The sequence below is a fragment of the Eleginops maclovinus genome, chromosome 20, assembly GCF_036324505.1.
Source record: "Eleginops maclovinus isolate JMC-PN-2008 ecotype Puerto Natales chromosome 20, JC_Emac_rtc_rv5, whole genome shotgun sequence".
In the NCBI taxonomy this organism is placed as follows: Eukaryota; Metazoa; Chordata; class Actinopteri; order Perciformes; family Eleginopidae; genus Eleginops; species Eleginops maclovinus.
This window is the reverse complement of record NC_086368.1, coordinates 13378004-13403627: the sequence shown is the minus strand read 5'-3', so window position 1 is coordinate 13403627 and position 25624 is coordinate 13378004. Positions and strand designations below refer to the sequence as shown.

General features: G+C 39.9%; 3 protein-coding genes across 3 annotated transcripts; all 3 read right to left on the bottom strand.

Annotated features, from left to right (window-relative positions):
* Positions 1 to 157: 157 nt before the first annotated feature.
* On the bottom strand, positions 158 to 6297 carry npepl1 (aminopeptidase like 1). The gene is made up of 12 exons (XM_063911072.1): positions 6051 to 6297; positions 4649 to 4834; positions 4091 to 4261; positions 3844 to 3933; positions 3654 to 3735; positions 3376 to 3518; positions 3076 to 3153; positions 2889 to 2989; positions 2550 to 2673; positions 2212 to 2388; positions 1576 to 1686; positions 158 to 782 (listed from the first exon to the last, which is right to left on the bottom strand). The coding sequence occupies exons 1-12, from the start codon at positions 6198 to 6200 to the stop codon at positions 624 to 626; spliced, it is 1572 nt and encodes a 523-aa protein (XP_063767142.1). The 5' UTR covers positions 6201 to 6297; the 3' UTR covers positions 158 to 623.
* A 766-nt stretch (positions 6298 to 7063) lies between these two features.
* Positions 7064 to 20055, bottom strand: LOC134882997 (serine/threonine-protein phosphatase 6 regulatory ankyrin repeat subunit C-like). Its single transcript, XM_063911070.1, has 28 exons — positions 19884 to 20055; positions 19054 to 19137; positions 18640 to 18718; positions 18422 to 18492; positions 18115 to 18315; positions 17854 to 17941; positions 17549 to 17691; positions 16544 to 16756; positions 15987 to 16065; positions 15749 to 15863; positions 15580 to 15662; positions 15355 to 15457; positions 14804 to 14875; positions 14574 to 14714; positions 14383 to 14439; positions 14012 to 14123; positions 13826 to 13897; positions 13533 to 13734; positions 13354 to 13441; positions 13058 to 13175; positions 12728 to 12947; positions 12452 to 12539; positions 12257 to 12340; positions 11619 to 11764; positions 11194 to 11274; positions 10657 to 10741; positions 10121 to 10212; positions 7064 to 10009 (listed from the first exon to the last, which is right to left on the bottom strand). The coding sequence occupies exons 1-28, from the start codon at positions 19908 to 19910 to the stop codon at positions 9819 to 9821; spliced, it is 3135 nt and encodes a 1044-aa protein (XP_063767140.1). The 5' UTR covers positions 19911 to 20055; the 3' UTR covers positions 7064 to 9818.
* A 3634-nt stretch (positions 20056 to 23689) lies between these two features.
* Positions 23690 to 25402, bottom strand: LOC134883456 (piggyBac transposable element-derived protein 3-like). The gene has a single exon (XM_063911827.1). It carries the CDS (start codon positions 25400 to 25402, stop codon positions 23690 to 23692), a length of 1713 nt encoding a protein of 570 aa, XP_063767897.1.
* Between the last annotated feature and the right edge of the window lie 222 nt (positions 25403 to 25624).

Below are 25624 nucleotides of genomic sequence, written 5' to 3'. Positions count from 1 at the left end.
CTGGTTTGTGCATTTTGTGCTGACAAAGCCTAAGTGTGAACTCATCCGACAAAAATGTCAACGCTTACTCCACAGTTTGGTCCGAAGATTACACAATCCAATTATCAACAGGGTGAATTTAAATGGCAGTTGTTACCAAAAAAGAGAAATATAGCAATTTTTCACAAGAACAAGTAAGCTTTTAATTCTTGACTGCTTTAAAGAATCATTGACAACAATGCCTGCAGATGAGGTGGATAGACAAAAACAAGGTGTATGTTTAACAAGGTAAACCAACAGTAAAAGAATCTCTGCTGAAAAACAATTAAGATTTCTCATTTATTCTTTCATGAAGATTTTATAAATCATCAATTTCATCACGAACAATTGAAATGTCAAGAAGCTAGGAGAGGTGATCAGTGCAGCAAGTGAAAAGTAATGAGGAGAAACAAGAGCCTGCGGTTTATCATGTATTACACACCCAATTGACTGATGGTTTACCAAACTTTTCAGTGAATTTTGATCAAACAAAGGAAGTTGAATCGCAGTTTTAAATGATTCAACTCTAACTGTATGAGCACTTTACTTCTCTGCATGACTTTGGGGTGTGGGATGATCTGGGTTGGTGGAATTAGCTGTTTGTTCTACACCAGTCTTCGCCTCTTGCAGTCACGCTCCATCTTGTCTTCAGACGTGTTGGTGGCTGCACCCAGAGGAGACACTTGGTTCAGCATGGAGTCATCTGATGCCTGACCAAACAGGGCCATTAGCAAAGCAACGCCAAATCCTGTTGCACGCTCCCCCTGCAGAGACAACATACAAGACAACAATATGGTTCAGATTTCAGTGTCATTACTGTAAACATACCCTGTAGTTATCTTTTTAATGAGTTAATGTGACTGAAACATGAGACCTTGTTACATTTAACAAAAACAATGAACTGCTGATAAGAACAGAATACTGCAGGCTTAACTACAGTACATGTGATTATGAGCCTTGTTTTTTTTACAAGCTAAATCACAAGACCAAGACGGTGTAAGATACTTTTTTATAACTATCACAACCTTCAAAGTGGTTTGTCTGTCAGCAGGATTACAGGTAAAACATCTTGGCCCATGCAAGTAAAACAACTGGCATAGGCCAAAGAACCCATTACATGCATTATGTTTTACTTTGGTTAACATTCAGGTCATAAAAAGTAATAGAATTGTAAGAGGTCAGTAGTATGTCCCAGATATCATATTTCAAAAATGTCACAGAAGCTTTTAGAAAGGCCATGAAAAAGTAATATTATAGTAGACTACAGGAGTTGGGTTAACCTGACACTGTAGGTCTATGTGCACATGTGTCTTTCTCAAAAAGAGATTTTTAAAAAAAGGTACAGAATACCAGCAGCTAAAGTAAGACAAAGTTTGTATTAGTATACTTCCGGACTCCAAAGTTACACTGCAACATGTAAATTGTTATGTCACACTCCTGTTCTGCTACTGTGCACAATTCAGCTTGAGAAATGTCTTGTCAGGCCAGTTGCAGACAGCTGAGAACAAGCATGCCAAAAAGGTTTAAAAAAATAAGAAATAAAACTTGTTTACTCACAGCATGGACGGGGGAGGCGATGTCCACATGGACCCAGACACCAGGCCAATCAAAGCCCAGGTGGGAGCCAATAAAGAGTCCGGCACAGGAGCTCTGTGCGTTCTCCCGATCCTGCCAAAACAAGAAAAGGAAGATCATCATCGGCAACTTCCAAATGGATGACTATCAAATGAATATGTGCAACTAGATATTAGAGAGGAAACAATTAGTCGACCTATATGTGCATAGTTTAAGTTTCATACCGATACTGTTTTCTGCTGCTAAATATGGAATAATTCAAAGATTTTTTCCTGCTATTATAATCTACCCTGAACCATTCTAATGGAACATTTCCAAGGATCTGTTCAGATGAATTTAGGTTTTCCAGGTTTTTTGGCACCCTTGAAAAGGCAGAGTTTCCACCATAAAAAAATCTAGCGTGGCTCTGAGCTGACCACAGAAAAAAAACATTGCTGTTGTAGGCTTTAAAATTGTACCAAAAAAAAACAGCGAAAGCCGCTAGAGAGGTTTAACAAAACTTAGCAAAAGATACAAAATATTCAGGTTCAGTGAGCATCAAAGCCTTGAACTACAATGTTTTTAAGTGTTTCAAATGAAATGCATTTAGTTTTGCTGATCTTGTATTTTCTCACTTACTGCCACAGAGTTTTTCATGTCAGCCATGGCAGAGGTGAACTCGCTGTAGTGCAGCTCGGGGCAGTAGACCAGGGGGTGAGCGAGATCTCCGCTGCTGCGGCCAGCGCGCACACATGCAACCTCCCACTTCTCACTGTTAGTCATCACAGCAGCATGGTACTTCCCTGTGGAGATCCCCTACAGATTAAAAAAAACAAACAAACAAACAAAAAAACGTGTTAGAAAGTCAAGTTGATTGATAGTTTTCATCTTTTCAGGGGCTGTGTTGGTTTACATGTTGATATCTATTCTCTCGCTATGCAACGTTGAACAACAGTCTGTAAGAGGCTATCACCCACCTGTGCCCCAGTCAGTGTGGCCATGTCCAGAATAATATCAGCAGAGAGGTCTTTGCTGGCGTACACCACTCCATCAGCCAGCACCAGCCTGCCCTCTGCATCAGTGTTATTGATCTCCACTGTCCTTGAAAAGAAAAAACACAACAAAATTAGGTTTTTTTTAATACCAGAGCCCATATTCATTCCTGTTGATTTGTTATAGCTTGTAAAATAATAATCAGTCATGGGGTAAAAGATTGATGAGTCACAAGACTTATCTGTTCAGCTCTAGTGCAGTCATACCGTGACGGAACATTCAAATCAAATCATATAATACACTAGTATTGAAGAGAGTCTCACTTTCCAGAGTAGAGAGTGTGGATATCATCAGGCCGTGTGGCTGTGGGTCCAACTGCATTCTCTGCGAGGCAAAACACTGCATGGAGGTTATCTTTAAAGCCCTGGAGCAAACAGAGGAGAGTCTTATTAAAATGTCTCTGCTGCAGAGAAACAGAGAACAGCTGGGACAGATGATCTGAAAACTCACCTGTTTGATAGTAGCTCTAAACGCTCCCAAAATGGCAGCAGCTCCACCACAGTCTCTTTTCATTCCTGGCATCGAGGTCTAGAATAAAAACATTTATTTATAAGAAAAAGCGAATTTTATTTTGGAGTCTAGCATGTATTGATCAGGAAAAGGACTCAGTGTCAGAAAAGCTTATCAGCTGGTTTGTAAACCTTGTCGCTGCAGATTTAAGAAAGCTCATGTGCAAACAGATAACTGATAAAAGAATAAAAGCTGAACAGATCAGCATTTTACAGTGTGTCTGAGGAAAAACAGGAGTACCTTTCCCTTGATGCTGAGTCCTCCAGTGTCATACACAATGCCCTTGCCCACCCATGCAATGGTTTGGGTTGCACCTTCTGGAGTGTGGCTCAGGATCGCCAATGCAGGAGGATGCTCTGCTGCCTTGCCCACTCCATAGATACCTGACGAGGTAGAGAGAAAGAAAACACATGAATAAAAATGTATATTTAGAAAAAAACAACAAAAAACATTGAGCTAAAAATCAGTTTTTCCAAAAGGTCAGAAGTCATGTTATAAGATGATCACAGACAATGTACCTCCAAATCCTCTGTGTTTCAGCTCCTCTCCACGAATGATTACTGGAGTTATTCCAAGGTCAGCTCCCACAGCTTTGATCTCCTGAAACAGAAAAGAATGTCTGTGACGGGGTGGGGGGCTGAAGCAAAACAAAAGAACCATGTTCTTGTAGTAGGGTCAACATTTCCAAAAGAGATGTAGTTTACGTACATCCAAGAAGTGATCTGTATTCATCTCATTGCATGGTGTGTCCACAATGCGAGCTGCCATCCTCACTCCATGAGCAGCGTTAGAGAGACACTGAAAAGAAAAATAAGTCTTAAGCTATGGCAGGCAGCAGTTCAAATAAACCAGTCGTTCAAAAAACATGCTATTTCTAAATAAAGTCACACTTTAACGACTCTAAAAGATTGTGATAGGACAATAAAGAACAAAAATAAAAACACACAAGAAGTACCTCAAGTTGTGCGACACCCAGAGCACTGTTCTCCTCCCCGACAACCACAATTTCCACAGTGACGTGTTTCTTCTCAGCCCTGCGTGAAGAATTGGAGCGGCGAGAGAAAATGGGGAAGGCCCTGGCGATTGCACAGGAGGACGCAAACACATCTGAACGCTCACACACCATCTGGAGAGGGAAGTAACACTCATATCAGACACAAGTGCCAGAGGGCTATTATAAAATATATTCTAAGTATGTGTAATGTCAGGAAAAATATACAGAGCCATGCATACTCCGGTCATTCACTACAAGGGGGTAGGCAGGTTGATGACATTTCTATCATTGATGGCATAAAGCCAAGAAAAAAAGAAACGTAACTGAAGGAACTGAACCTTCTAACTGGAGAGATGTGCAAACCTGATTTGACGGAACTCGTGACAAAACAGCTATAAAGTATATACAGCTTAAAGTCCTCCCTGACCTCTTGGGTGAGCGGAGAAAAGTAAAACCACCCCTAATCCTATAATGTTACAGGCAATAACAAATACAATTTTCAATTCTTTAGATACTGACCACAATACAGCGGTTGTTTCCTCCGGGCAGGCAGGAGCGGACCAGACGTGACACAAAATGGGCAGAGGACTGGCTGTTGTGCCTGCTGACACGTGAAGGAAGGGCAGCCACCGTAGCATGGTTGAGGTAAAGAGGGCAGCTGTCGGTGGGGTTCGGGTTCAAACCACTGAGAGCCGCCTGCCAGATCTGAGAAGACACAGGACAAAACTTAAATATTACACTCACTATGGACACAGGAGAGCAGAAATATATTTGTTTGCTAAATGATTGGTTCAGAGTGAATTCAAAACTTGGAATCGCAAATATCAACTACTAATGTAGAAAAGAAAAGTAGTCAATTGTATTGGCTTTCCTTTTGCTTTGGACAATTGTTTGGGGCAATTAAACAGTTAATCTAAAAATAACTGGCACATATTATATCAAAAAATATTACCAGTTGGCTCTATATCCATTTGAATATTTAAGTTGACCATATTTCTGTATATTAATGTTTAGGATAAGTAATTCCGCTAACATCCAATATAAACCCTGCAAGGCTGTGGTCATAGTCAAGTGTTGAGTGGTGTATATGCAACTTGGAAACTCTGAAGATTCATCGCTTGCATACTTGAGAAATATTTACATTTGATTAAAACCAGACAGAAATGAAGGCAATATGAGAGTAGAAACTGTGATAAGGCGATGTAAAACAGGCTTCCAAGAGTCCAGACTGTGTCACAACGGCCAGCTTAAGTAGGGCATATCACTTTTATGAGCCTGGAAAATCAAAAAGCAGAACTATAATATTGGTGAATCATTGTCAGAGGATATTGAGAAGCACAGACACACTCTTTAGACTTTATAGATTGGCTGTCCCCTTTGAAGAACACCTTTGGAGGACTTTGCACAGGGTCTAGACTTGTCAGTGCAACACAGACATTGTATTTGAAATACTTATTTTATGTACTTTTTCTTTACCCGAGTTACATTACTTACATGTTAGATTTAAGTAATTGTACACATAAAGGCAACACTAATTTAAATTCAGAAATATATATATAAATCTGAAATAAGCTCGAGTAATATAAAAATCTTCAAGATGTACTAGATAATAAGGATTCTACTTTACTTTCGGTTCTATAACTATATTTAGATTTTTAATGGAAAAATTTGGATTTTTCAGAGTATGCATTTAAATGTAGTAATTGGTACTTTTAAAGTAAAAGGTCTAAATTCCTCTTCCACCACTGCTTTTGATTATAATTTAGGGTCTAAACACCTGGTTTTTTCGCGCGTTATATTTCTGGGACTAGTTAAGCATAGCTAGCTAATGGTGCTCAAGTGTTGTTCACGTTACATTCATTAAACTAGATTAGCAAAGCGCTAACATTAGCTGTCACCAAATTATCATCTTCATTGTTACCTCTTTGCTAACGACCGGCTGCAGTTTCCCTTTGATTTGGCTCCAGGAGACTTTCTGCAGGTTGGTCTGGTGTCCGATGATGAGCACGGGGCGGCTCTGTGGCTCGGAGTCCCCGGCTGAAGCCTTAAACTCCAGCACCACGTTCGCCATCTTTAGGAGACAGCTAAAGTTAACCAGCTGACGGTAAGGAACAGCAACTGCAGTTCACTGTGCAGCGGACCGGTGACGGCAACCGGGAGAGGACAAAAAGTACAGAGATTTGATTTATAGAGGCTGAGAGTTTCAGCAATCTCTATCTACATCTACTGGCAACACGAAGAAACTACATGAAGATAAAAATGAATCAAAACCCCTCATTCAGAATCAAGAATCTGGTTTATTTCCAACTAGGTTTTCACATAGCCTACATGGAATTTGATTCACTGCCTTGGTACATAAGTTCCTGAATGTGTACTTCTGTAAATTGTAATCATTTTTATTTACGTGCATGCCTTTTTTACATAATAGTGATTTTTTTAAACGTCTGTATACTTTGCTGTAATAACCTAAATTTCCCATTTTGTGGCCCTGATTCTCATAACATAAAAAAAAGTAAGAGAAATTAAAATGAAACAATTATGAAGAATAATGAATAAAAGCAAGAAATATAATTTTAAAAAATGAATAAATGTAGAAATATGTAGAGGTAAGACTAACATAGCAAAAGAAGAAATACAGATAATTTAAAATATAATAAATAACTGTGACACGTAACACGTGTTGATATAAAACGACCCGTGTGTGAGCCACAAAACTGTTCAGCCTGCAGCAAAACTTCATGCTTAACACTAGAACCCGTCTCATCAGACACTCAATTGTCATGTGTAAGAAAAAAAAAGCATATAAAAAGTGTTTCACAATTTGATGATACAAATTCAAAACCAGTTAGTTGTTGGGTGTAGATCAAGCTGTGTGTTTATGTGGTCATGGAGCTTAAAAGTGACATTGGAATGAAAATTCTGCAACAACCCATCTCATGGTAGTGATTAATTTATTGTCTCTCATATGAATGCCATCCACAACAAAGATCACAGAGAGTATTCAAGCTAGGAGATACACCCTGAAATCTGAGTAAAAAGTACAGAAGACACACAGTTTATGAAAAGAGCACTTGCTAAAAACAAACATTAATCATTTCACTGTGCTTGCATTTAGAAATGTCGAACCGTTTTCTCACAGTAATTGCATTCAAATAAAATAAAATAAAAAGCGCCAACTGATTTAGTGTCTCATGAAAGGTAAAAGTTGTAGAATGCACTTTTAAAATGTTGTATATTTGCATAATCCTAAGGACACTATGTAAACTTTAATGTCGGAGTGCAAATAGTTTAAAGCCATCTTAAAATAACACAGCACATTTTACTAGGGAAAAATATCAATTTGCAAATATCTAATTCTGTGTGGACAGCTGTCAAATTATAAAAAGAAAACAAATTTAAAGTAAACCTCATTCATTGCTAATTTCTTTAACAGGTGAAAAACTATTAATAAAAACAACTGTGGGCCTTCCCAAAAAAGTTCTTCTCCTCATTTGTAAATGCTGTTATGTATTCACTAGCCACATAATAATTTAGTTTTTCACAGTGATTGTTAAGTCATTAGATGCGAGTGGTTTATTTTCCCAAAGTTAACTGCACACTGACAACATTATAATGACAAAAGAGATTTTAAAAAATGTGGTGCTGAAACATTCAAATGACAGGTAAACTGGCCATTTTAAATTAAACATTTTTAGTAACTTGTCAAACAAAAATACCAGACATTTTCTGGTTCCAGTTTCTTGAATGTGTTGGATTGGATGCTCTGTTAGTTTGATATCCATGCAAATTAAATATCTTTGGGTTCTAGACGAAGAAACAGGCAATTTAAAATATGTCAACTTGGGCTCTTAAAACTTGTAATGTGAAAGTTGAACATAACAATAAAATATTCAAAACTAAATCAATAATGAAATGAATCTTTAGTGAAAGAAATTTAAAAAGAATGAAATGACACATTTGCTAAAGACTGTTACGCTCAGAGACTGAAAGATTTTTTTTTCCTGTGCTCTCAAACGGTTAAATATCTGGCTTATTGATAAGCTTGATACTTCCGTTTTACATTTGTTATGCAACATATAGCTCAAATATGCCTTTTATTGCACCCACAGTACAGTACGCAGTGACCTGAGGTTAATTCTCAATCATTTGGGATTTTCATGATAATACAATTAAAAGGTTAACTTCATTTGAACGTTATTTTAAGAACTATATATACACTAAAATCTGTAAACTATATAACTATGCACATGCTTGTGACTTAACTAAACTGAAATGTAACTTGTATAAATCATGATAAGATTAGAATAATAATGTTTTTTGTATCAGCTTACTGTCTGCTACACTCACGACAGGATAGAAAAATAGTCCTATTAATTGCATAAAAGGTTTAAAGCACCTGTTAGATTTTTTTTAAACAAGTATATTAAGAAGCAATGTCTAATATGCAAAATAGCTCTTACTGACAAACACACACGCAGTACTAACACACAACCATCCGAGCACTCTTGCACTTGTATCATCTGAAGACAAACATGCAGATTTCAGGCTTTGCTGGTTAACGAGACATTGCCCCAATACTGACAGCGGACGGGGTTCAAGTGGAGAGGATGTGTAGTGTGCTCATATTAAAACTCCCTCTCATTTCAAATGGTTAGTACTTCATTAAAATAACATACGCGTGTGCTACACTCAACTCACTTGGCAGATATATAATCTAAGAGGTCTGCTAATATTAGTAATGTGTAAGACTAGATTTTAGAGAAGCAATCGATGCTGCTAGTGCATAAGCACATAATGTGCAGGAAGCTGTCATCACGCGCTAGAGAAGAAGCGAGGCATGATCCTGGACTTGTGTGTGTCTATGTGTGTGTGAGGGCAGAGACTTTGTGTTACACACGAGTGAAATTTCACTCCGTCCTACACCGGTCCCGGCCCACAGCCCGCTAAGGCCTGTCAAGGTAATTACATTATCAGCTTATCGTATGATATATGGACACGTCTTTGATCATTCTTGTCGACTTTGATTTTAGCCCCTTGTGTTAACATGCATATTTCTTTACATATTATGGAGGATGAGATTTTAGCTTACATAATGCCAGAATAACTGCAGGCTTTTCCCGACCCTTATAAAGAACTCAAAGCCCCAAATCTGTTAACAGCAATAAAAAATGCTGAAACATGTATTGCGGCCTTTTCGGTTGTTTCTATCACCAACACACACAGAGACACGTACACACACAAGTGTAGATACATTTCGAGGCTTGTTGGTGTTTTTCCTGACGTCTACTGACCAGACAAAAGGTTTGGAAGAATAACACAATAGAGCCGAATAGACTTGGTTTCAAAGTTGCACTCTAAAGCTCTGGTGTGGGAACCTTTTGGGTTTAAGCTAAGGAATTAATTATTCTCTATACCCCGTGCCAAATGTTTAATATTTGTTTAAGTGCAATTTTGTAAGCAGAGCTCGAGAATCAATTACATTTTCTGTTTAGGATGTGTGGTTTTATTTAGTTCATGTCTAAATTCTTAATTCTCAATTTACTCCATTGCTCTTTAAAATGGGATACTTGCATTATTCTGCTTTTACATCATCCTTCTTTCAGCGGTCTTAAAATGACAATAATATCAGCTATATCTTGTACAGCCGAAGTAATTATCATGGCATGCCTACAGGACACCAGCTGCTGTGTTAGGCGTGACAGAGGTTACCGCCGGACCCACAGGTGGCAGCAATGCCGCAGGTCTTCAGGATGGGGTTGAAATGGGAGGCTGTACCGGCGCCGGCCTCTCTGGGTGGGAAAGGCTTCATGGTGGAGAGGATCAGGGCGAGGCAGTCCGCCACGTTCTTGTTTGGGGCACAAGCCAGAGCTGGTGTGTGGCCTGAAGAGGGACAATGGGTACAGAATTATCATACAGTGCTTCAGAACGTTTATTAGCATAAACAAGGACTGCTTGGTATGGTATCATAGAAATAGAAATATTCCTGCTTACCTTCCTGATCTACAGCCATCACAGCTGCTCCTCTGCTCAACAACACCTGCACTACAGTTGCCAGGCCTTTCCTTGCTGCTATGTGAAGAGGCCTGCATGAGAAAGACACCTCTTTAATTTAAAAATAAATCACATGCAGGGTTACAGGGTCCAATAGCAGGCGAGTCACTAAAATATAAAGGATTAACTTTTCTTTGATGATATCATGGTGCCTTTATTTATGGTACAAATATATTTCCCGTTCTAGAATAAATTTACAAAATAAATGGCAGAAAACAGAATAAACATCTGAGTCTTGGACGAACAGCTTGCAGCTTTTATTAGGGTAAATATTTGTACATTTTCTCTCAGAAAGCTGTTTTTTGCAATGATGTTATGACTTCACTTTTAACACTCAACACTGTAAAACTTGCCTTATACTTCACTTCTGAGTTTGTACTGGTTGGTTTCCTTATTCGTACATTTTAAAATGATTTTCTATTTAAAATAACAGAGAGCATGTATACAGTAGCAGCCAGCACTTTAAGAACACTCACATTTGGAGAGTGTTGTTTGCTGCATTTATGAGGGAAGAGTCGTTGATCTCTCCAAGGATCAACAGGGCACACATCTCATGTCCCTGCAGAATAAAACACATTGTTCAATCTTAGTAGTGCATTATATCACTTAGAACAAAAAGCCTGAATAAATTGTCCATGCCTTCAGTGTGATTACAAAATGTAATCAAATCTTTAATTTCATTTGCATTATTTAGTCAATTCCACACCATTCAATGTTACAGCATAACATCATTTTAACACAATGAGCAACTGAAGGGTCCATTATATTGCACTAAATAAAGAAATAACAAGGACAATTTTGAAAGGATATTTGATTACATAGTAAACTGGATTTTCAAAAGGTTATGGTCAGTTGCTACACACATGCAAAATGAATTATCGTGGCATTTCAAACATGCAGTACATCTGTGTGTGTGTGTGTGTGTGTGTGTGTGTGTGTGTGTGTGTGTGTGTGTGTGTGTGTGTGTGTGTGTGTGTGTGTGTGTGTGTGTGTGTGTGTGTGTGTGTGACCCTTGCTGCAGGCTAAGTGAAGGGCAGTGTTATTATTGACATCCACCAGGCTCAGGTCTGGCTTCGCTTTGTGCAGCAAGAACTCTGAAATGCAGAAAATAAAAGACAGACCTTTCAAACATAAAGCAACTCCCATCAGGTCAACAGGAGAACAGATGCATACAGTGTTTTAAAAAGGTACGCAGCAGTGAGGAGTGTGAGGGACAAAACACATGCTAAAAGCAGATATAAGAATACCTTTGTCTTAAAATCATCATGTCCATATAAGCTTGAAAGTAAATAATAAGAGAGGAAACATGGATGAAAGAGGGACCTTGAGCATGTAGTTTTTTCCTCTTTTTGAGCTGAAAATGGCCCTGATGCGTTTTAAGGGTTATGATAGGGGTAACACATATTAAGACACTGACCGCATGAACTTCATCACATACCAACAGCCTGAGTCTGTCCGCAGTCAGCAGCCACCATCACTGCAGAGCATCCACAATGATCCACAGCGTTGGTGTCCGCTCCCTGATCCAGGACCAGCTGGAGCCCGGCAACGTTTCCTGAATGAGCAGCCGCATGCAATGGGGTCCTGCATTCAAATAAAATGTGAAATTTAGGCCTGAAACTGTCATTTTCATGATCAATAACTCTGCAATTATTTAACAAGAGTATCCTATAATGCTAAACAGCGTCAAGAAATACAAAAAAGTGTCCAAGGCCATGGGAATGTCTTCAAATGTTTGGTTGTCAGTCAAAATAACCCAAAGGCTTTCAGTTTAATATGATATAAACAAGAGGTTGAAAACAGCTTTAGCAATACATCTGAGTTATGCATACATTTGATATTTTACATTTAATACAATATTTGTACCTTTTCTAAACCAATATTTTCACAAAACACAACCATCATGTAGAGCCCCAACAATTTAATTGAAAATGCACAACCATTGTTTGCAAAATGCATGCCTGAATTGAAAATAAACCTAAAACGTAGACATTTAAAATCCCAGTTTCAACCGATCCATAACTGCAGTGCTGCAATAAATAGATTTATGATTAGTAAAGCTCGACTCGAACCCACCTTCCTTTGGCATCGCTAACTTTAACAATTTGAGGGCCAACAGTCTTCACTATAAGTCCAGCAGCAACGTCATGTCCATTTACGCTGTGTGGGAGGAACAGAGATGTTACAATTTGAAAGAATACATTCAATTCATTATAAATAATATCCAAAAAAAACAGATGTGTGAGCATTTATTTGAAATACAGTACTCACAGAGCACAGTGCAATGCGGTGAAGAAATGTCCCTCCTGGTTGCTAAAAAGCTTGTTTTCAAGTAAAATCTGTAAACATCCTTCATGCCCTATAAACAAATGAAGCAAACAGATAAATGATCCATATTCAAATCTAAAACGATAACGATAATACAGAAATAGAAAGAACATTCTTTGGCAAAAATGCAAGTGTTGGAAAGTAGTGAGCATACAACTGCAAAAATGTGACTTGGATTATATTGCAGGAGTTGTTTGAGCGTTTGCTCTGATGTCTCACCGTAGTGAGCAGCCCAGTGTGTGGGCGTGTAGCCGCTGTAGTCCAGCATGGAGTCCAGAGGGTCAGCTTTCATAGCAGCCTTTAGCAAAGTTCGGAGCAGCTCTGTGTGGCCGTGGGACGCTATGAGGTGCAGCGGGGTCCTTCCCTGAGAGTCTCTACACAGCGCAGAGGCCCCGTGCTCCGACAGAGCAGAAACACAGTCCTCACTGCCCAACATAGCCTGCAGCGGGAAGACACAAGATATGAGTGAAAGAAATTGCACTGGTTTTTGTTATTAATTGCCATTATAAAATGATAGGACAGTTACACAAGCACAGCAAGTACACCTACAGCTCTGTGTAATGCAGTGAAGCCGTTTTTGTCCGCAGCATCAGCCTTTGCTCCTTTCTCCAACAGGATGTGGACACAGTCGGTGTGACATCCCAGAGCTGCGAGCATGAGAGCCGTCCTGCATACGACAAAAACAATAACTGCTGTGAGGACGTTGGTAAAGGAAATCCCTAGGGGAATGGGGTTACTACAATATAATTGCATATTTTAAAGTCCGTTTATTTCTTTTACATATTACAACCATAGCTATACAAGGCAAAAGTTATTCAATGTAAGGATAAGAGACTAAGACTCACTGTCCCTGTGTATCAGGACTGTCGATGACTTCACCACTTTGTTCTTCATTGACCAATAAGAGCAAACAGTCCATGTGGCCTTCAGCAGCTACACGGGGGGGGGTAGAAGTTAAAATAAAGAAATGTAATTCAACATTTCTTAACAATAAAACATTACATTTTGCTCTCATAACACACACCTGCAGCATGGAGAGCCGTCCACTTGCGTTTCTGCTCCTTCATGGAGTAAGAGGCCTGATGCTTCAACAGCACCTCCACACACTGGGCGAAGCCTCTCTGAGCAGCCAGGTGGAGGGCCGTCCTGCCTTCGATGTCCCGCACATCCAGACTCACAAGTGTCTCACAAAGCAAACGCAGTGCATCACAGTGACCGTAATACGCCTGTAACAGCAGAATGCATAAAACAGTATTGTCAGAGGCTTGTCAACGTAAAGTCTTCCTTTCATAACTAGCCAGTGTAAGTGCTACTCACAGCTAAGTGTAGAGGACTAACTGGAATATTACTCTCAACTTCTTCTAGACAGTTGAATGAAATCTCCAAGAGCTGCATGAGGGAGACAAGAAGGAGAAAACATTAACACTTTGCCAACCTTACGTGGTGCCTGCTATCACTTATCAATAATATCAAAAAAGAATCCAAATCAAAGAAACCACTGACCAGTTCCAGGTGCTGTTTGTTCCCATAAGCTGCTGCATAGTGGACGGCACTGTAGCCCTTACTGTTCTTCAGAGTGGGGTTCGCCCCGCTGTCAAGCAAGAAATCTAAACACCTGAACACACAGAGCAAAGATTAAGAATGGTACTAGGGCAGTCATAGACAAATATAATAAACTATATAGTCACAATATTACACTTTTTAAACTTTAGAATTATTTTAATTTTTGGGGAAATATTGGAAACTATGATCGGTTGCAGCATGTTAACAAAACTTATTTTTACATAATTCTAGTTACAATTCAAAATATATATAATGTGTTATGTTACTTTATGATTACCGATATGTTTAATATAATACAAATGATGACTCACAGAGAGGCTTCGTGTGCCTTTCCCTCACTGTGTTCAGACTCAGAGCTCGTCTCCCCTCTGTTGAAGGAAAAGATGGACACTTTTAAAACGCCCCTAGATCAACTGAGGATTATCACCTCTCCACAGGATCTTGTACTTGCAGCTCTGAGTGAAACGAGTAAAACATTGAGTGACAGTAAAAGTTCCCTCACCCTGAAAAGGTGTGTGAGGCAGCGGCGTAGTGCAGAGGGCTGCAGCCCGTCAGATCCAGCTCGTTGACCTCAGCGCCGGCTCTCACCATGGAGATGGTGCATTGGCTGTTCCCGTTAGCTGCAGCGTAGTGCAGAGGAGATCTGCAGGGAGCAACAGGGAGACAGCTGTGATATCAGGTAACACCAAAACAGACTGACATTTTTAGCTGCAGCTATTCAGCTATTCTTACCGGCCCAAATGATCCTTTACATCCAGATCGGCAGTGGCACTATTCAACAGCAAGTTCAGACAGTCTACATTTCTGTTGCAGGAGGACAAAGTAGTCAGTAGTGTTTTAAGCAAATACACAACATTTGAAGCAGAGCAATTGGTAAAAAAATTGGTTTTGCTTTTAGGGCCGTGTAAGGGCAAGAATCTGGCAATTAGGAAAAATATTAAGATACAGGGGTTAGGCTTCAATATATTGCAATAATGGTAATATATTGATGTTTTTCTAATCCAATTTAAAGAAAAGCGATCTCATAGTACACACGGCAGACTACACGACATGCATACAATCAACAAATAAAGTATTTTATGCAATCATAACAAAATAATCTGATTTATCAGAGTCCCTTTATCCTCCAGCATTGTAACACAATGTTTTGTGCAATCTGAGAAACTGTCTGTCACAAATACTTCCAGGTAAACGATTCTAATGTGTTTGAGATACTTAATATTTGCAAAACTCAAGTGTATTGATATTTTTCACACCCCTAATGTGTGTGTGTGTTAGCTCACCCTCCAGAGGCAGCTGCATGCAGGCAGGTCCTTCCGTGGTCGTCTAAGGAGTTAATATCATCCCCTGCTGACGGCACTTGAGACGGCATGATGTAAAACTGGCCTGAACGATACACAACCAACAATAAGACTTTGTTACGTCGAAACATATTGAGTCGTGACAGTAATTAATTTAAAAAAGGAGATGATGAATTAAGGAGCTCATAGACTCAAAGAGATTCTCACCATTGGACAATAACTTTCGACAGCAGTCCGGATATCCGTAGAGCGCCGCCAAATGCAGTGGAAGCATCCCATGAATGCCCTGTCTTTAAAGATCATGAGTGTCAAGCCGTGTAATAATGCTTATCAAAAACTAAATACAAATATTAAACATTCACAGGTTCGGACTTACTTGGTCTTATCAGCACCGTTGGTCAGCAGAGTGCTGATCAGCAGCTCCTGACCATATCTGGCAGCAACATGAAGAGGTGTGTTTCCAAACATATCAGCGCAGTCGATCTCCCCACCTGTGTGCACAGGAAGCAGGAGACTAGACATTTGAGGATGTGTTATGATCATTTAAGTCGGAGTATATTGTGAGAACAAGATTTTCGTTTTTCAGAATCAATTGTGATGCCAGGCTTTGTTACCATTTTGGATCAGAATCTGGGAGCCTGTGAAGCGCCCGTGCATTGCGGCCATATGCAGAGGGCTTTTCCCTTCTTTATTCTGTCAAACAGAGAAAGGAAAACATCTTTAGATTTAATATGGCATACATATATACAATGTTTACGTTATTAATTGGATCATTTCATACAATTTGACACTTTCTATGACGCCCACATTTACTAACCTGAACAGTTGTCAACAATCAACTGTAGTAGGACTTATTGTATACTTAAAGGTCCATCCTAGTTACCATTGTAAAGCACAGTGTCGTACATATTGATGGATATTTCACTGCTGTAGTAAATAAAGTGTGATGCATTTAATTGTATTAAATAATCTATTAAGCATCCTCAGTTATTAGTGAATTACATAATCAGTCATGATGCAGCATTGATTATTCTTAATTCTTACTTATAAGCATATCATTCATTATAAGCTTCATCTATGATCAGAAAGTGTGTTTATAAAGGGTCATCAAGAAGCTTTTTATATGCAGTGTAAATCCCTAAAAAAGCATGTACTGAAGTGGTCTCACTACCTGCACATTGACATCAGCACCATTGTTGATTAGCAGCTCGAGACACAGCACCCCGCTGGAAGAGGCGGCGGACAGGTGTAGCGGCGTGCTGCCATGATGGTTGGGAAGATTGATGTTGGCACCACAGTTCACCAGCTCCGAGGCCACAGCGTCCTGCCCCGTGTGACAGGCCATGTGCAGTGCTGTGCTCCCAAAACTGTTAGGTTCATCAGTCTGAGATACAGAGGAGGAAAACCATTGATGAGTATTAAAAGAATCGGTAACAATTTACTTGAATGGGTGTTCATAAGACTGACATAGCATTGTGATAACCATGACATGACACCTTTCATAACCATTAATGAATACTTATGACAGTTGTCGTTAAGTGTCATTCGGTAAGTTATGTCACTTTTGATGCAAAGGTGACATTGTTTGAGATGTCCTTGTTATGACAACTTGAAATAAACCAAGACAACAAAACCATTCATAAACATGTCATAGCACACCTAACTGTCAAACTTAAGAAAAACGTTCAGCTTGATATCTTAGCGTGATATTAAACCGTCATATATGGATATCTGCTATGACATGTTTATGAATGGTTTTGTTGTCTTGGTTTACGTCAAGTTGTCATAACAAGGACATCTCAAACAATGTCACCTTTGCATCAAAAGTGACATAACTTACCGATTGACACTTAACGACAACTGTCATAAGTATTCATTAATGTTTAAGACAGGTGTCATGTCATGTCATGGTTATGACAATGTTATGCCTGATGATTTCAAAACACGAGACCATGAAACACTGAAATGTATTATCAATGTTAAGTCAAGTGACCAAGAGTGCCAGAGGCATCCGTAAAAGAAGGAGGAAAAATAAGTCTGATTTGAAAGGGGTTGGTTTGTTCCAAAAATACACATTTATATAAACGCACTTCACCCCTCTGCAGCAGTTTTAAACACATTTAATAATATGGTTCTTTAGTGAGCGTACAGTACTGATATGACTGATATACTTTACCTCCACCACTAGTCTCAACAGGTATTTGACCATGTCTAACTGTCCACTGGCAGCTGCAGCATGGAGCGGAGTGTAACCACGTTTGTCCTTGCATGTCACATCTGCCCCGTTTGACACAAGCAGCTTCACAACATCCACATGTCCTGAAAGAAAAGCTTAACATTACCCACAAATCTTTACCATACACACACATAATTCAACACACCATCTTTCCTTTCGGACTGTTTGCAGACTGTAGCAGACTCAGCTTACGAGACATAAATGCAAATAAATGTGTGTCTTTTTGTCCCAATGTCACCACTTACCGAGGTATGCAGCCCAATGAATTGACTGCCTTTCCTTCTTATCTTTGGCACTCACCGTGGCACCTTTTCTAAGGAGCAAGTTCACCATCTGCAGAAACATAATACAATGGTTACTAGAGTTGCAACAAAGTCAGTAATCAGTGAATCAGTTGACAGTAAAGTAAGCCATTGTTTGCAGCCAGTATGATAACAATCGAACACACAGGTTAGAAAGTGACTTGGGACATGGAAAGAAATGAGGAGAAAGACAAACAACTGCACCTCTTCATGGCCACTGTGCGCTGCATGATGCAGTGGTGTCCTCCCTGACCTGTCAGCAACATCCATGCTGCACATGTGTGGTATCAGAGCTTCAGCACAGCCTGTGGCCCACTTTGCAGCTGCCATGTGTAAAGGTGTATGCCAGTACTTGTCCTGAGGGTTTACCTTTGCTCCATGCTTCAGTAACAGTTCTACAGCTTTCTGCGGAACAAAACAAAAGATAAAAATGTAGTCAAACCAAAATATCTTCTGGTCAGGTCCATAGAAAATCCCCTTCTATCCTCTGTATTTTGAAATAGGAACATACTTCATTTCTAGAGGCAGCTGCTCGATGTAAAGGAGTCAGCAAACCCCGGTCCTTAGCATTGACTTTTGCACCTGCAACAGACAGCAAAGCAAAATTTCAGATTTCCTGTAGTCGACCAGCAAATGGTGATATGTAAAAAAAGAATACACAAGTATATGAAGTTTCCATTTACTGTGATTTAAATTACTTATTCAATTTGAGATAAATAGTTTTTGTACCAGAAGTAATAAGTAGGTCCATAGTTTGGACATCACCCAAATAAGCAGCAGCATGAAGGGGTGTGCTTTGTTCTTGGTCCTGAGAGAAAAGAAAAACAAATGTGTTTACACATTATCATGTTATACTTGAATTATATGTCTTTCTAGGAATATGCTGAAAAAGTTCTGATATTCTTTTTTTAAACTCTTTTTATAGATATCTGTAATCATACTGACATTTTGCCTCAAACATGTCAGTTAAAACAAATAGGAGCAATACATTTTAACTAAAGAAAAGCTATCATGCTGTCATACCCTTTTTACTCCTTTAATATAGCCTACCATTAACACTTGACTAAAAATATAATATATAAGATTACACAATAATAACAACAATAACAACGTTATATCTGAGAAGGTGTGTGATAACATTACCAGTGAATTGACATCTTCATTATGGTCCAATAAAAATGTCACTTCTTCTGTGTTTCGGCAAAAAATAGCCTGGACCAATGGAGACTGAAACACAGATGTGACATAATAAACAGACAAAAAAACAAAAACACACAGGACACTTGCTATCACATGAAAAGGCGGCGCAGCTCTTCATGTTCAGCAAACTTCTTGAATCTCAGTCAAGATACATTCATGGCTTTGCCGAGTTGACAATAAAACTGTTACGTGTCGGAGTAAAGAGTAAGTAACAAGATGTTCTCTGTTCATTTCCTGGGAAAATGTAATTGTCTCGAGAAACAACCTTTTTTAGGAACATGCTTTTTCTGTAAAGACTAGTACATCACGTTCAACTCAAAGCATTTATTATTGCATTGGGATTAACTGACTGTAGTGAAATACTTTGACTGTTTCAATCATGCAAAACTCCGACAACTTTTTGCAACTATAACAAAATATAGCAATGAATTGCCTAGAGTTGTCTTGTCTTCCACATATAACCTTTAGCAAGTATACAAGTGAGAAATGTGATTCCATTTTAAGATTCAAATGTTTGTTTGGTAGGGTTTGTACTTCGTGTACCAGTGAGCCCAACCACCGCAATGATATGGTCTAGTTGCACTTCCAAACGGTTATATCTAACATCAAATTAAAACTTAGTCTATGTCTGCATTGCAAAGATTTTGTATCATCTACTAGAATCGTAGCAAACTTTGCTCGACATGTTGCTAACATGACTAGCTGCACTGTTTGCAGTGTTTGTGAAAAGTAACGTTACTGTTAGTTATGTAACATTACGCTTTATTTAGTACCTGGTCTTTGATATTTCTTATCTCCATGTCCAAATCACTGTGGGAGCTCCTTCATTGAGACTGGTTGTAAAGTTGACTACATGTCACTCTGTAGCAGCTAGTTAGCCTAGCTTTAGCTTAGATAGCTGCTGGGATATGTGATGTGTAACGTTAGTTACCCCACAGTAGCCGGAATATCGCGAGAAACATTGAAGAAACGTGATTTAGAAGCACTTTAACGTCACGTCAGAAACTTGCAAGGCATCTGTCCTTTTAACAAACTTCATTTTATTTTAAACAAAAACTGAACATACTTCCTTATATTTAATGTATTTAGTAAATATATATACTACAGTTAAGAGTATATAGTACTTTTCTGTGGTCAGTGATTGACATGCATGTAGTTTCTGATATAATTGTTTATGTGTATATGCACCTTTTATATTTAAAAAAGTATTTAATTTATTTATTGTTAACATTTCATCCCATTGACATTTTCCTTTGTATACGCTTGACTTGTGTGAACATGTCTATGACCTGCTGAATGTTTGGTCAGAAACTGCTTATTTGGTTTTTACATGAGATACTTTTCATTTCTTTGAAGATGTTCTCTAAAATAATACTTTATAAAAAATGTAAATCAATTTATAGATTACAATGGATTATATTGGATACAGTAGAGCGTAATTAGCCCCACCATGACAGGATTCAATATTATATATATCAGTGCTTTCGCCCTTTGTAGCCTACGTTAACCCTCTATGGCAGGGGTCTTCAACGTTTTTCAGGCCAGGGACCCCCAAACTGATGGAGAGTTGGAGCAGGGACCCCCTACTATTAATATGGCATACAATTGTATTTTATATTAAACGGGGCCTAGTGCAGTGTGTAAACATAGATACTGTTATTGTACATTCAATACTAAGCTATTCAAATAATACACAGGTTAATATATTCATGTTTTTATTTTAAACAAGTGCAAGGTACAGTGTGGCCGTACCACTGCCATTTATGAACATATATCTTGCACACAACACAGGGCTATTAAAATAAATCACAATAAAAGTTTGAACTTTAAACAAGTGCAAGGTGCAGAGTGGCTGTGCCACTGTCATTTATAAACAAACACTGAGCTATGAGATTTTAACACTAAACATGCATGTAGATGGGACAATGAATCCTCAAACCATCTGTGGATGGCACACGTACTCTCACATCAGTGAGATGTCTGACCCTGATGAGCAGCACACAGCTGATCCAGCCTTGGACGGATGGAGGTTGTCAGGCAGAGGGTCATATCAGCCTCAGGCTGCAGCCTTGACCTGTATTTGTTTTTCAAGTAAGTCAGTGAGGCAAATCCACTTTCGCAAAGATAGGTTGTGGCAAAGGGCAAAAGGCTCATCATGGCTTTTCCTGCCAATTGCGGAAAGTCTTTCTGGCAAGAGATCCAGAACTGGGTGAGTGGTTTTGTGTCATATATGTGTCTGAACGTACTGTCAGTGGATAGTTCGATTAGCTGATCCTCCTCCGTCACTGTCAGGTGTGTGCCGTCTGCTGCGTTGTCTGTGAATGGAAACAGTATCCATGTCTTGTCCCTGCGCCAGGAGTCAGCCTCAGAAAAGTAGTGCCCAAATTGTCCCTCGAGCGCCTCCAAATGCGCAAGAATTGCGCGTGTAATGGGGGGCGAGAGCACAGCAGAATCTCCCAGCTCATCCACTGATGGAAACATGGAAAATATTTCCTCCCCGATGCGCTCCCTCCACCTTTTGATTTTTTTTAGAAAGCCTTCCATTTTGTCATACAGTTGAATGGCATGGGTATTGCGGCCTTGCATTGAACTGTTCAGTTTGTTCAGCTCAGCGAATACATCAGCAAGATAGGCAAGTTTGGTGACCCAAACATTGTCACTGAAAAGTGCAGCCAGCTCTGTGCGCTTTTGGAGAAGTAAAAACTCCCGAATAGACTTGCGCAATTCCAGCACACGTGACAACACTGTTCCACGTGAAAGCCACCGAACCTCGGAATGGTAGAGTAGCGCAGTGTGTTCTTCTCCCTCAGCAGCACAGAGATTCGAGAAGAGACGTGTTTGCAATGCGCTCTTCTTGACTAGGTTGACTACTTTCACTACCGAGTCCATGACATCTGCCAATTCAGCGCTCATATCTTTGGCAACAAGTGACTCCCTGTGTAGCATGCAGTGCGTCCAAATCACTTGCGGAGACACATCCCTTACAAGCGCGATTAGTCCACTTTTTAAACCAGCCATGGCTCTTGCACCGTCAGTGCACAGCGCAATACATTTTGTCCACGGAATGTCATTCTCTCTGAAAAAAACATCGATCACTTTGAAGATTTCAGAACTAGTTGTGCGTTGAGGGAGGCACTTACAAAACAAAAATTCCTCCTGCATTTCCTTATCATCGACAAAGCGCACAAACGCCAGAAGCTGGGCGTCCTTCGACACATCTGTTGACTCGTCTAATTGTAACGCAAATGCATCTGCCAACCTCAGCTTCTCTATCAGTTGCATCCTCACATCAGATGCCATCTCGTCTATACGGCGAGCTATGGTTGTGTCCGACACTGGAATGGTTTTCAGTTTATTAATGTCAATATCATTTCCATACATGGTTTTACACATATCGGTTGCTGAAGGCAATATTAAATCCTCTGCAAGTGTGTATGGCTGTTTCTTCTGGGCAATCCGAAGAGCAATTTGATAAGAGCATTTCAAAGCTAGCTCCCCAACTTTGGCTGATTTTCTGATCAATGTCTGTTGACCTTGGAGGGATTTGAGGCTAGCTTGGAAGTATTCAACAGGTTTGTCTTTTAAGTGGCTGTGTGTTGTCTCCAAGTGACGCTGCAGCTTTGATGGCTTCATAGATTTGAAAGAACAGTAGAGCAAATGACACACATTGGAAACTCAATGCCATCTGTCTCCTTAAAGGTAAACTACTTCAGATAATGATCTGAATATTTTCGTGTCTTCTCCCTTTTGCGCTTACCCTTATTAGCTGCAACATCTGCAGGCGCAGCAGGTTCTGCCTCGTCACTTGCATGTTCACTGGTGGATGGTATCTCGCTTGTGCTTGTTGATTTTTTCGCTCGAGTTACAAAACGATCCATTTTATATGTATGGTCTTCTCAATAATGTCGCTGCGTGCATCCCTGTGTCTGGGTCTTCAGTAAACTGGGGCCTGAATAGGCTCTCGTCCAATCACGGGGAACCTGACAGAGCCAGCGCATAGACATAATATTATGTCTATGAGCCAGCGTGTGTCACACGGCCTCGTGATTGGCACATCTGCCTCCATTTTTCCGTTCGCTATAATATTTTGGATTTGTGTTGTGCATTTAAAGACATTGCAATTTGTGGGAAAAAACGGTTTGTAAAAAAAAAATATATATATAAAAAATTGTCTAATCAACCAAAGATTTCGCGACCCCCCTGCAGTACCTCCGCGGACCCCCTGGGGGTCGCGACCCCCCTGTTGAAGACCTCTGCTCTATGGGACTAATTAAGGAAATTAACTAAAAAAATTTAATGACCTTTGATTTTAAGTGTATTAAGGCCTAAAATAAATTTCCTATGCTCACTTTCCCAAATTGACCTTTGACCTTTATTTTGGGGTATCGTCATTTATAAATGACTTTGTCCCATTCGGGTATATATTTTTCCATGATTTCTTAATGTAAAAAACAATTGATTAAATAACAATGGCTTCATTATCCATGAACACATTTTATTGATAAAACACTTAAAAAATTTCATTTCAGAATGATTCTTGAACCATAATAATTAAAAAGATATATGCAAATTTGTCCCATTAGTTATGAAACTGAACCAGGCAGTTCTTTTTTGGTGTGAAGCACAGGTGAACGTCACATTTGCTGCACTTCACTCTTGTTTGCCCTGAGCAGTTGCCGTACTTGCACCTGCCTTGTTTTTCCGTATAGTATGGCCAGTGGGCAAGGCCATCTTTCCTGACCTCCTCTTGAGGGCATGATTCCCTCCTCTTAGCCATCTTTCGGGGAGTCTCCACTTGACTTGGCCGCCCCCGTTTGGCCCTTTCTGTGCCCTCTGAGCAGAGAACATCAGCAACGATTGACTTGAACTCCCTTAGACTGAGTTCCCCTCTTTGTGGCTGACCACTTGTCTCACGGTCTCGACGGTAGAGTAGCCATGAATTGACACAAATCATGTCCATGACATGAAAAAAGATTCGAAGGTACCACTTGCGTGACCTGATCTTCGTTCGATACAGTGCTATCAGCGAATCCATCAAATCAACGCCTCCCATATGTTTGTTGTAGAATGCAACAGAAGTGGGGCATGTCACGTTGATTGTTTCTTTATTCTTTTTGTCCCATCTTTCGACCTGAGAAACTGGGTGTGCACCTGTGAAAGTGCTGAGTAGAGTAACACTGCGGTTGTCCTGCCACCTGTTAGCAATTACCTGCACCCCTTCACACATAGCAACCTTCTCCTCAAAATAGCCCCTTCCCATTTTTTTCATTTCCTTGTCTGTTTTCAAGGGACATCCTTTCAACCGGTTTGTTCTGACTGTGCCAAGGCAGTGTATACCTCTCTTTGCCATTTCTACTTCAAGACCTATGCTAGTAAACCAGTTGTCGTGGTATAGCTTGAAGTTCTGGTATGGAGGTACTATGGATGCTACCCGCAGGACTATGTTGCTGCTTGCACCCAGGTCAGGCATTCCACTGACTGGTTGAATTTTTCCAACATGGAATTCAAAGTTGTATGCCATACCCTTGGAGTCACAAAGCACATACACCTTGTAACCCCATTTGTGGGGCTTTTTGGGGTTATAGTTTTTCAAATAACTCTTCCCTTTGAATGGGATTATTTGCTCATCAACACAGAGATGCTCTGTCAAAGGGATGCTTTTCATAGTCTCAACTGTAAAGTCAAGAAATGGTCTGACCTTGAAGAGCCGATCTTGGCCTAGATTATGAGGGCCCTCCATAGTGTTGTCATTGAAATGGAGGTTGGCTTTGATCTGTTCCCATCTTCTCATTGGCATCACCTCAGCAATTTTGTCAATGCGAGTGTGTGTCTGCCAGCACATGCGTTGTGCAGGTACACCATAAATGCCCATATGAAAGGCACAGCCAATGAACTGCTCCATCTCTTTCTCTGAACAATTCAGGGGTGCGTTCACATTGCTCTGTACAGAGTAGAGATTGGTCTGCTCTACAATGTGTTTGAAACACTCAGGGGAGAACATCTGCCTAAAATAATAGGTTGGGGAATGCACCCTTTCTGCTGTGGCCAGACGTATCTTCCAGGCAGGGACTGGGTAATGGGCACGGATCGCTGACTTCCACAACAACCTACGGCCTATCCCTGGTTGAAGATCCTCCTCACTGCCTGGCTCCTCATTCTCATCCTGTCCTTCATCACTACCATCTCTCTCATTGTCGCTGTCTTCCTGTTGCTCATTTCTGGGCTCCACTCTCACAACTACCTCGTCCTCATCACTGCTGGCACTGTCCTCACTGCCCTCAGGAATAGGCATAGCTGTCCCTCTCACTTTACCATAAAACTTGGAAACGTCCTAAGAAAGACGTATGAATAAATAGTTTGACCCTGCATCACAACAGTCGAATCTCCATCACAACAATAGAAACCATTAGGAACATTTCTTTCCCTTAATGGGACTTTGTCATTTATACATGACATGCACTTTTTTAACTGTTTTGAAGAAGGATTTGTAGATTTCCTTACATGAAATGACTAA

What these genes read in the sequence shown, in the direction of transcription:
- npepl1 (XM_063911072.1), bottom strand. Translation starts at nt 6,200, where the DNA reads ATGGCGAACGTGGTGCTGGAGTTTAAGGCTTCAGCCGGGGACTCCGAG. An exon ending in GAAACAACCGCTGTATTGTG is followed by an intron (nt 4,262 to 4,648) that starts GTCAGTATCTAA and finishes TTCCCTCTCCAG; the next exon opens with ATGGTGTGTGAGCGTTCAGA. An exon ending in GACTCAGCATCAAGGGAAAG is followed by an intron (nt 3,154 to 3,375) that starts GTACTCCTGTTT and finishes TTTTTATTCTAG; the next exon opens with ACCTCGATGCCAGGAATGAA.
- LOC134882997 (XM_063911070.1), bottom strand. Translation starts at nt 19,910, where the DNA reads ATGGAGATAAGAAATATCAAAGACCAG. An exon ending in TCGAAAGTTATTGTCCAATG is followed by an intron (nt 15,458 to 15,579) that starts GTGAGAATCTCT and finishes TGTATCGTTCAG; the next exon opens with GCCAGTTTTACATCATGCCG. An exon ending in CGGACAGACTCAGGCTGTTG is followed by an intron (nt 11,275 to 11,618) that starts GTATGTGATGAA and finishes TCTGCATTTCAG; the next exon opens with AGTTCTTGCTGCACAAAGCG.
- LOC134883456 (XM_063911827.1), bottom strand. Translation starts at nt 25,402, where the DNA reads ATGCCTATTCCTGAGGGCAGTGAGGACAGTGCCAGCAGTGATGAGGAC.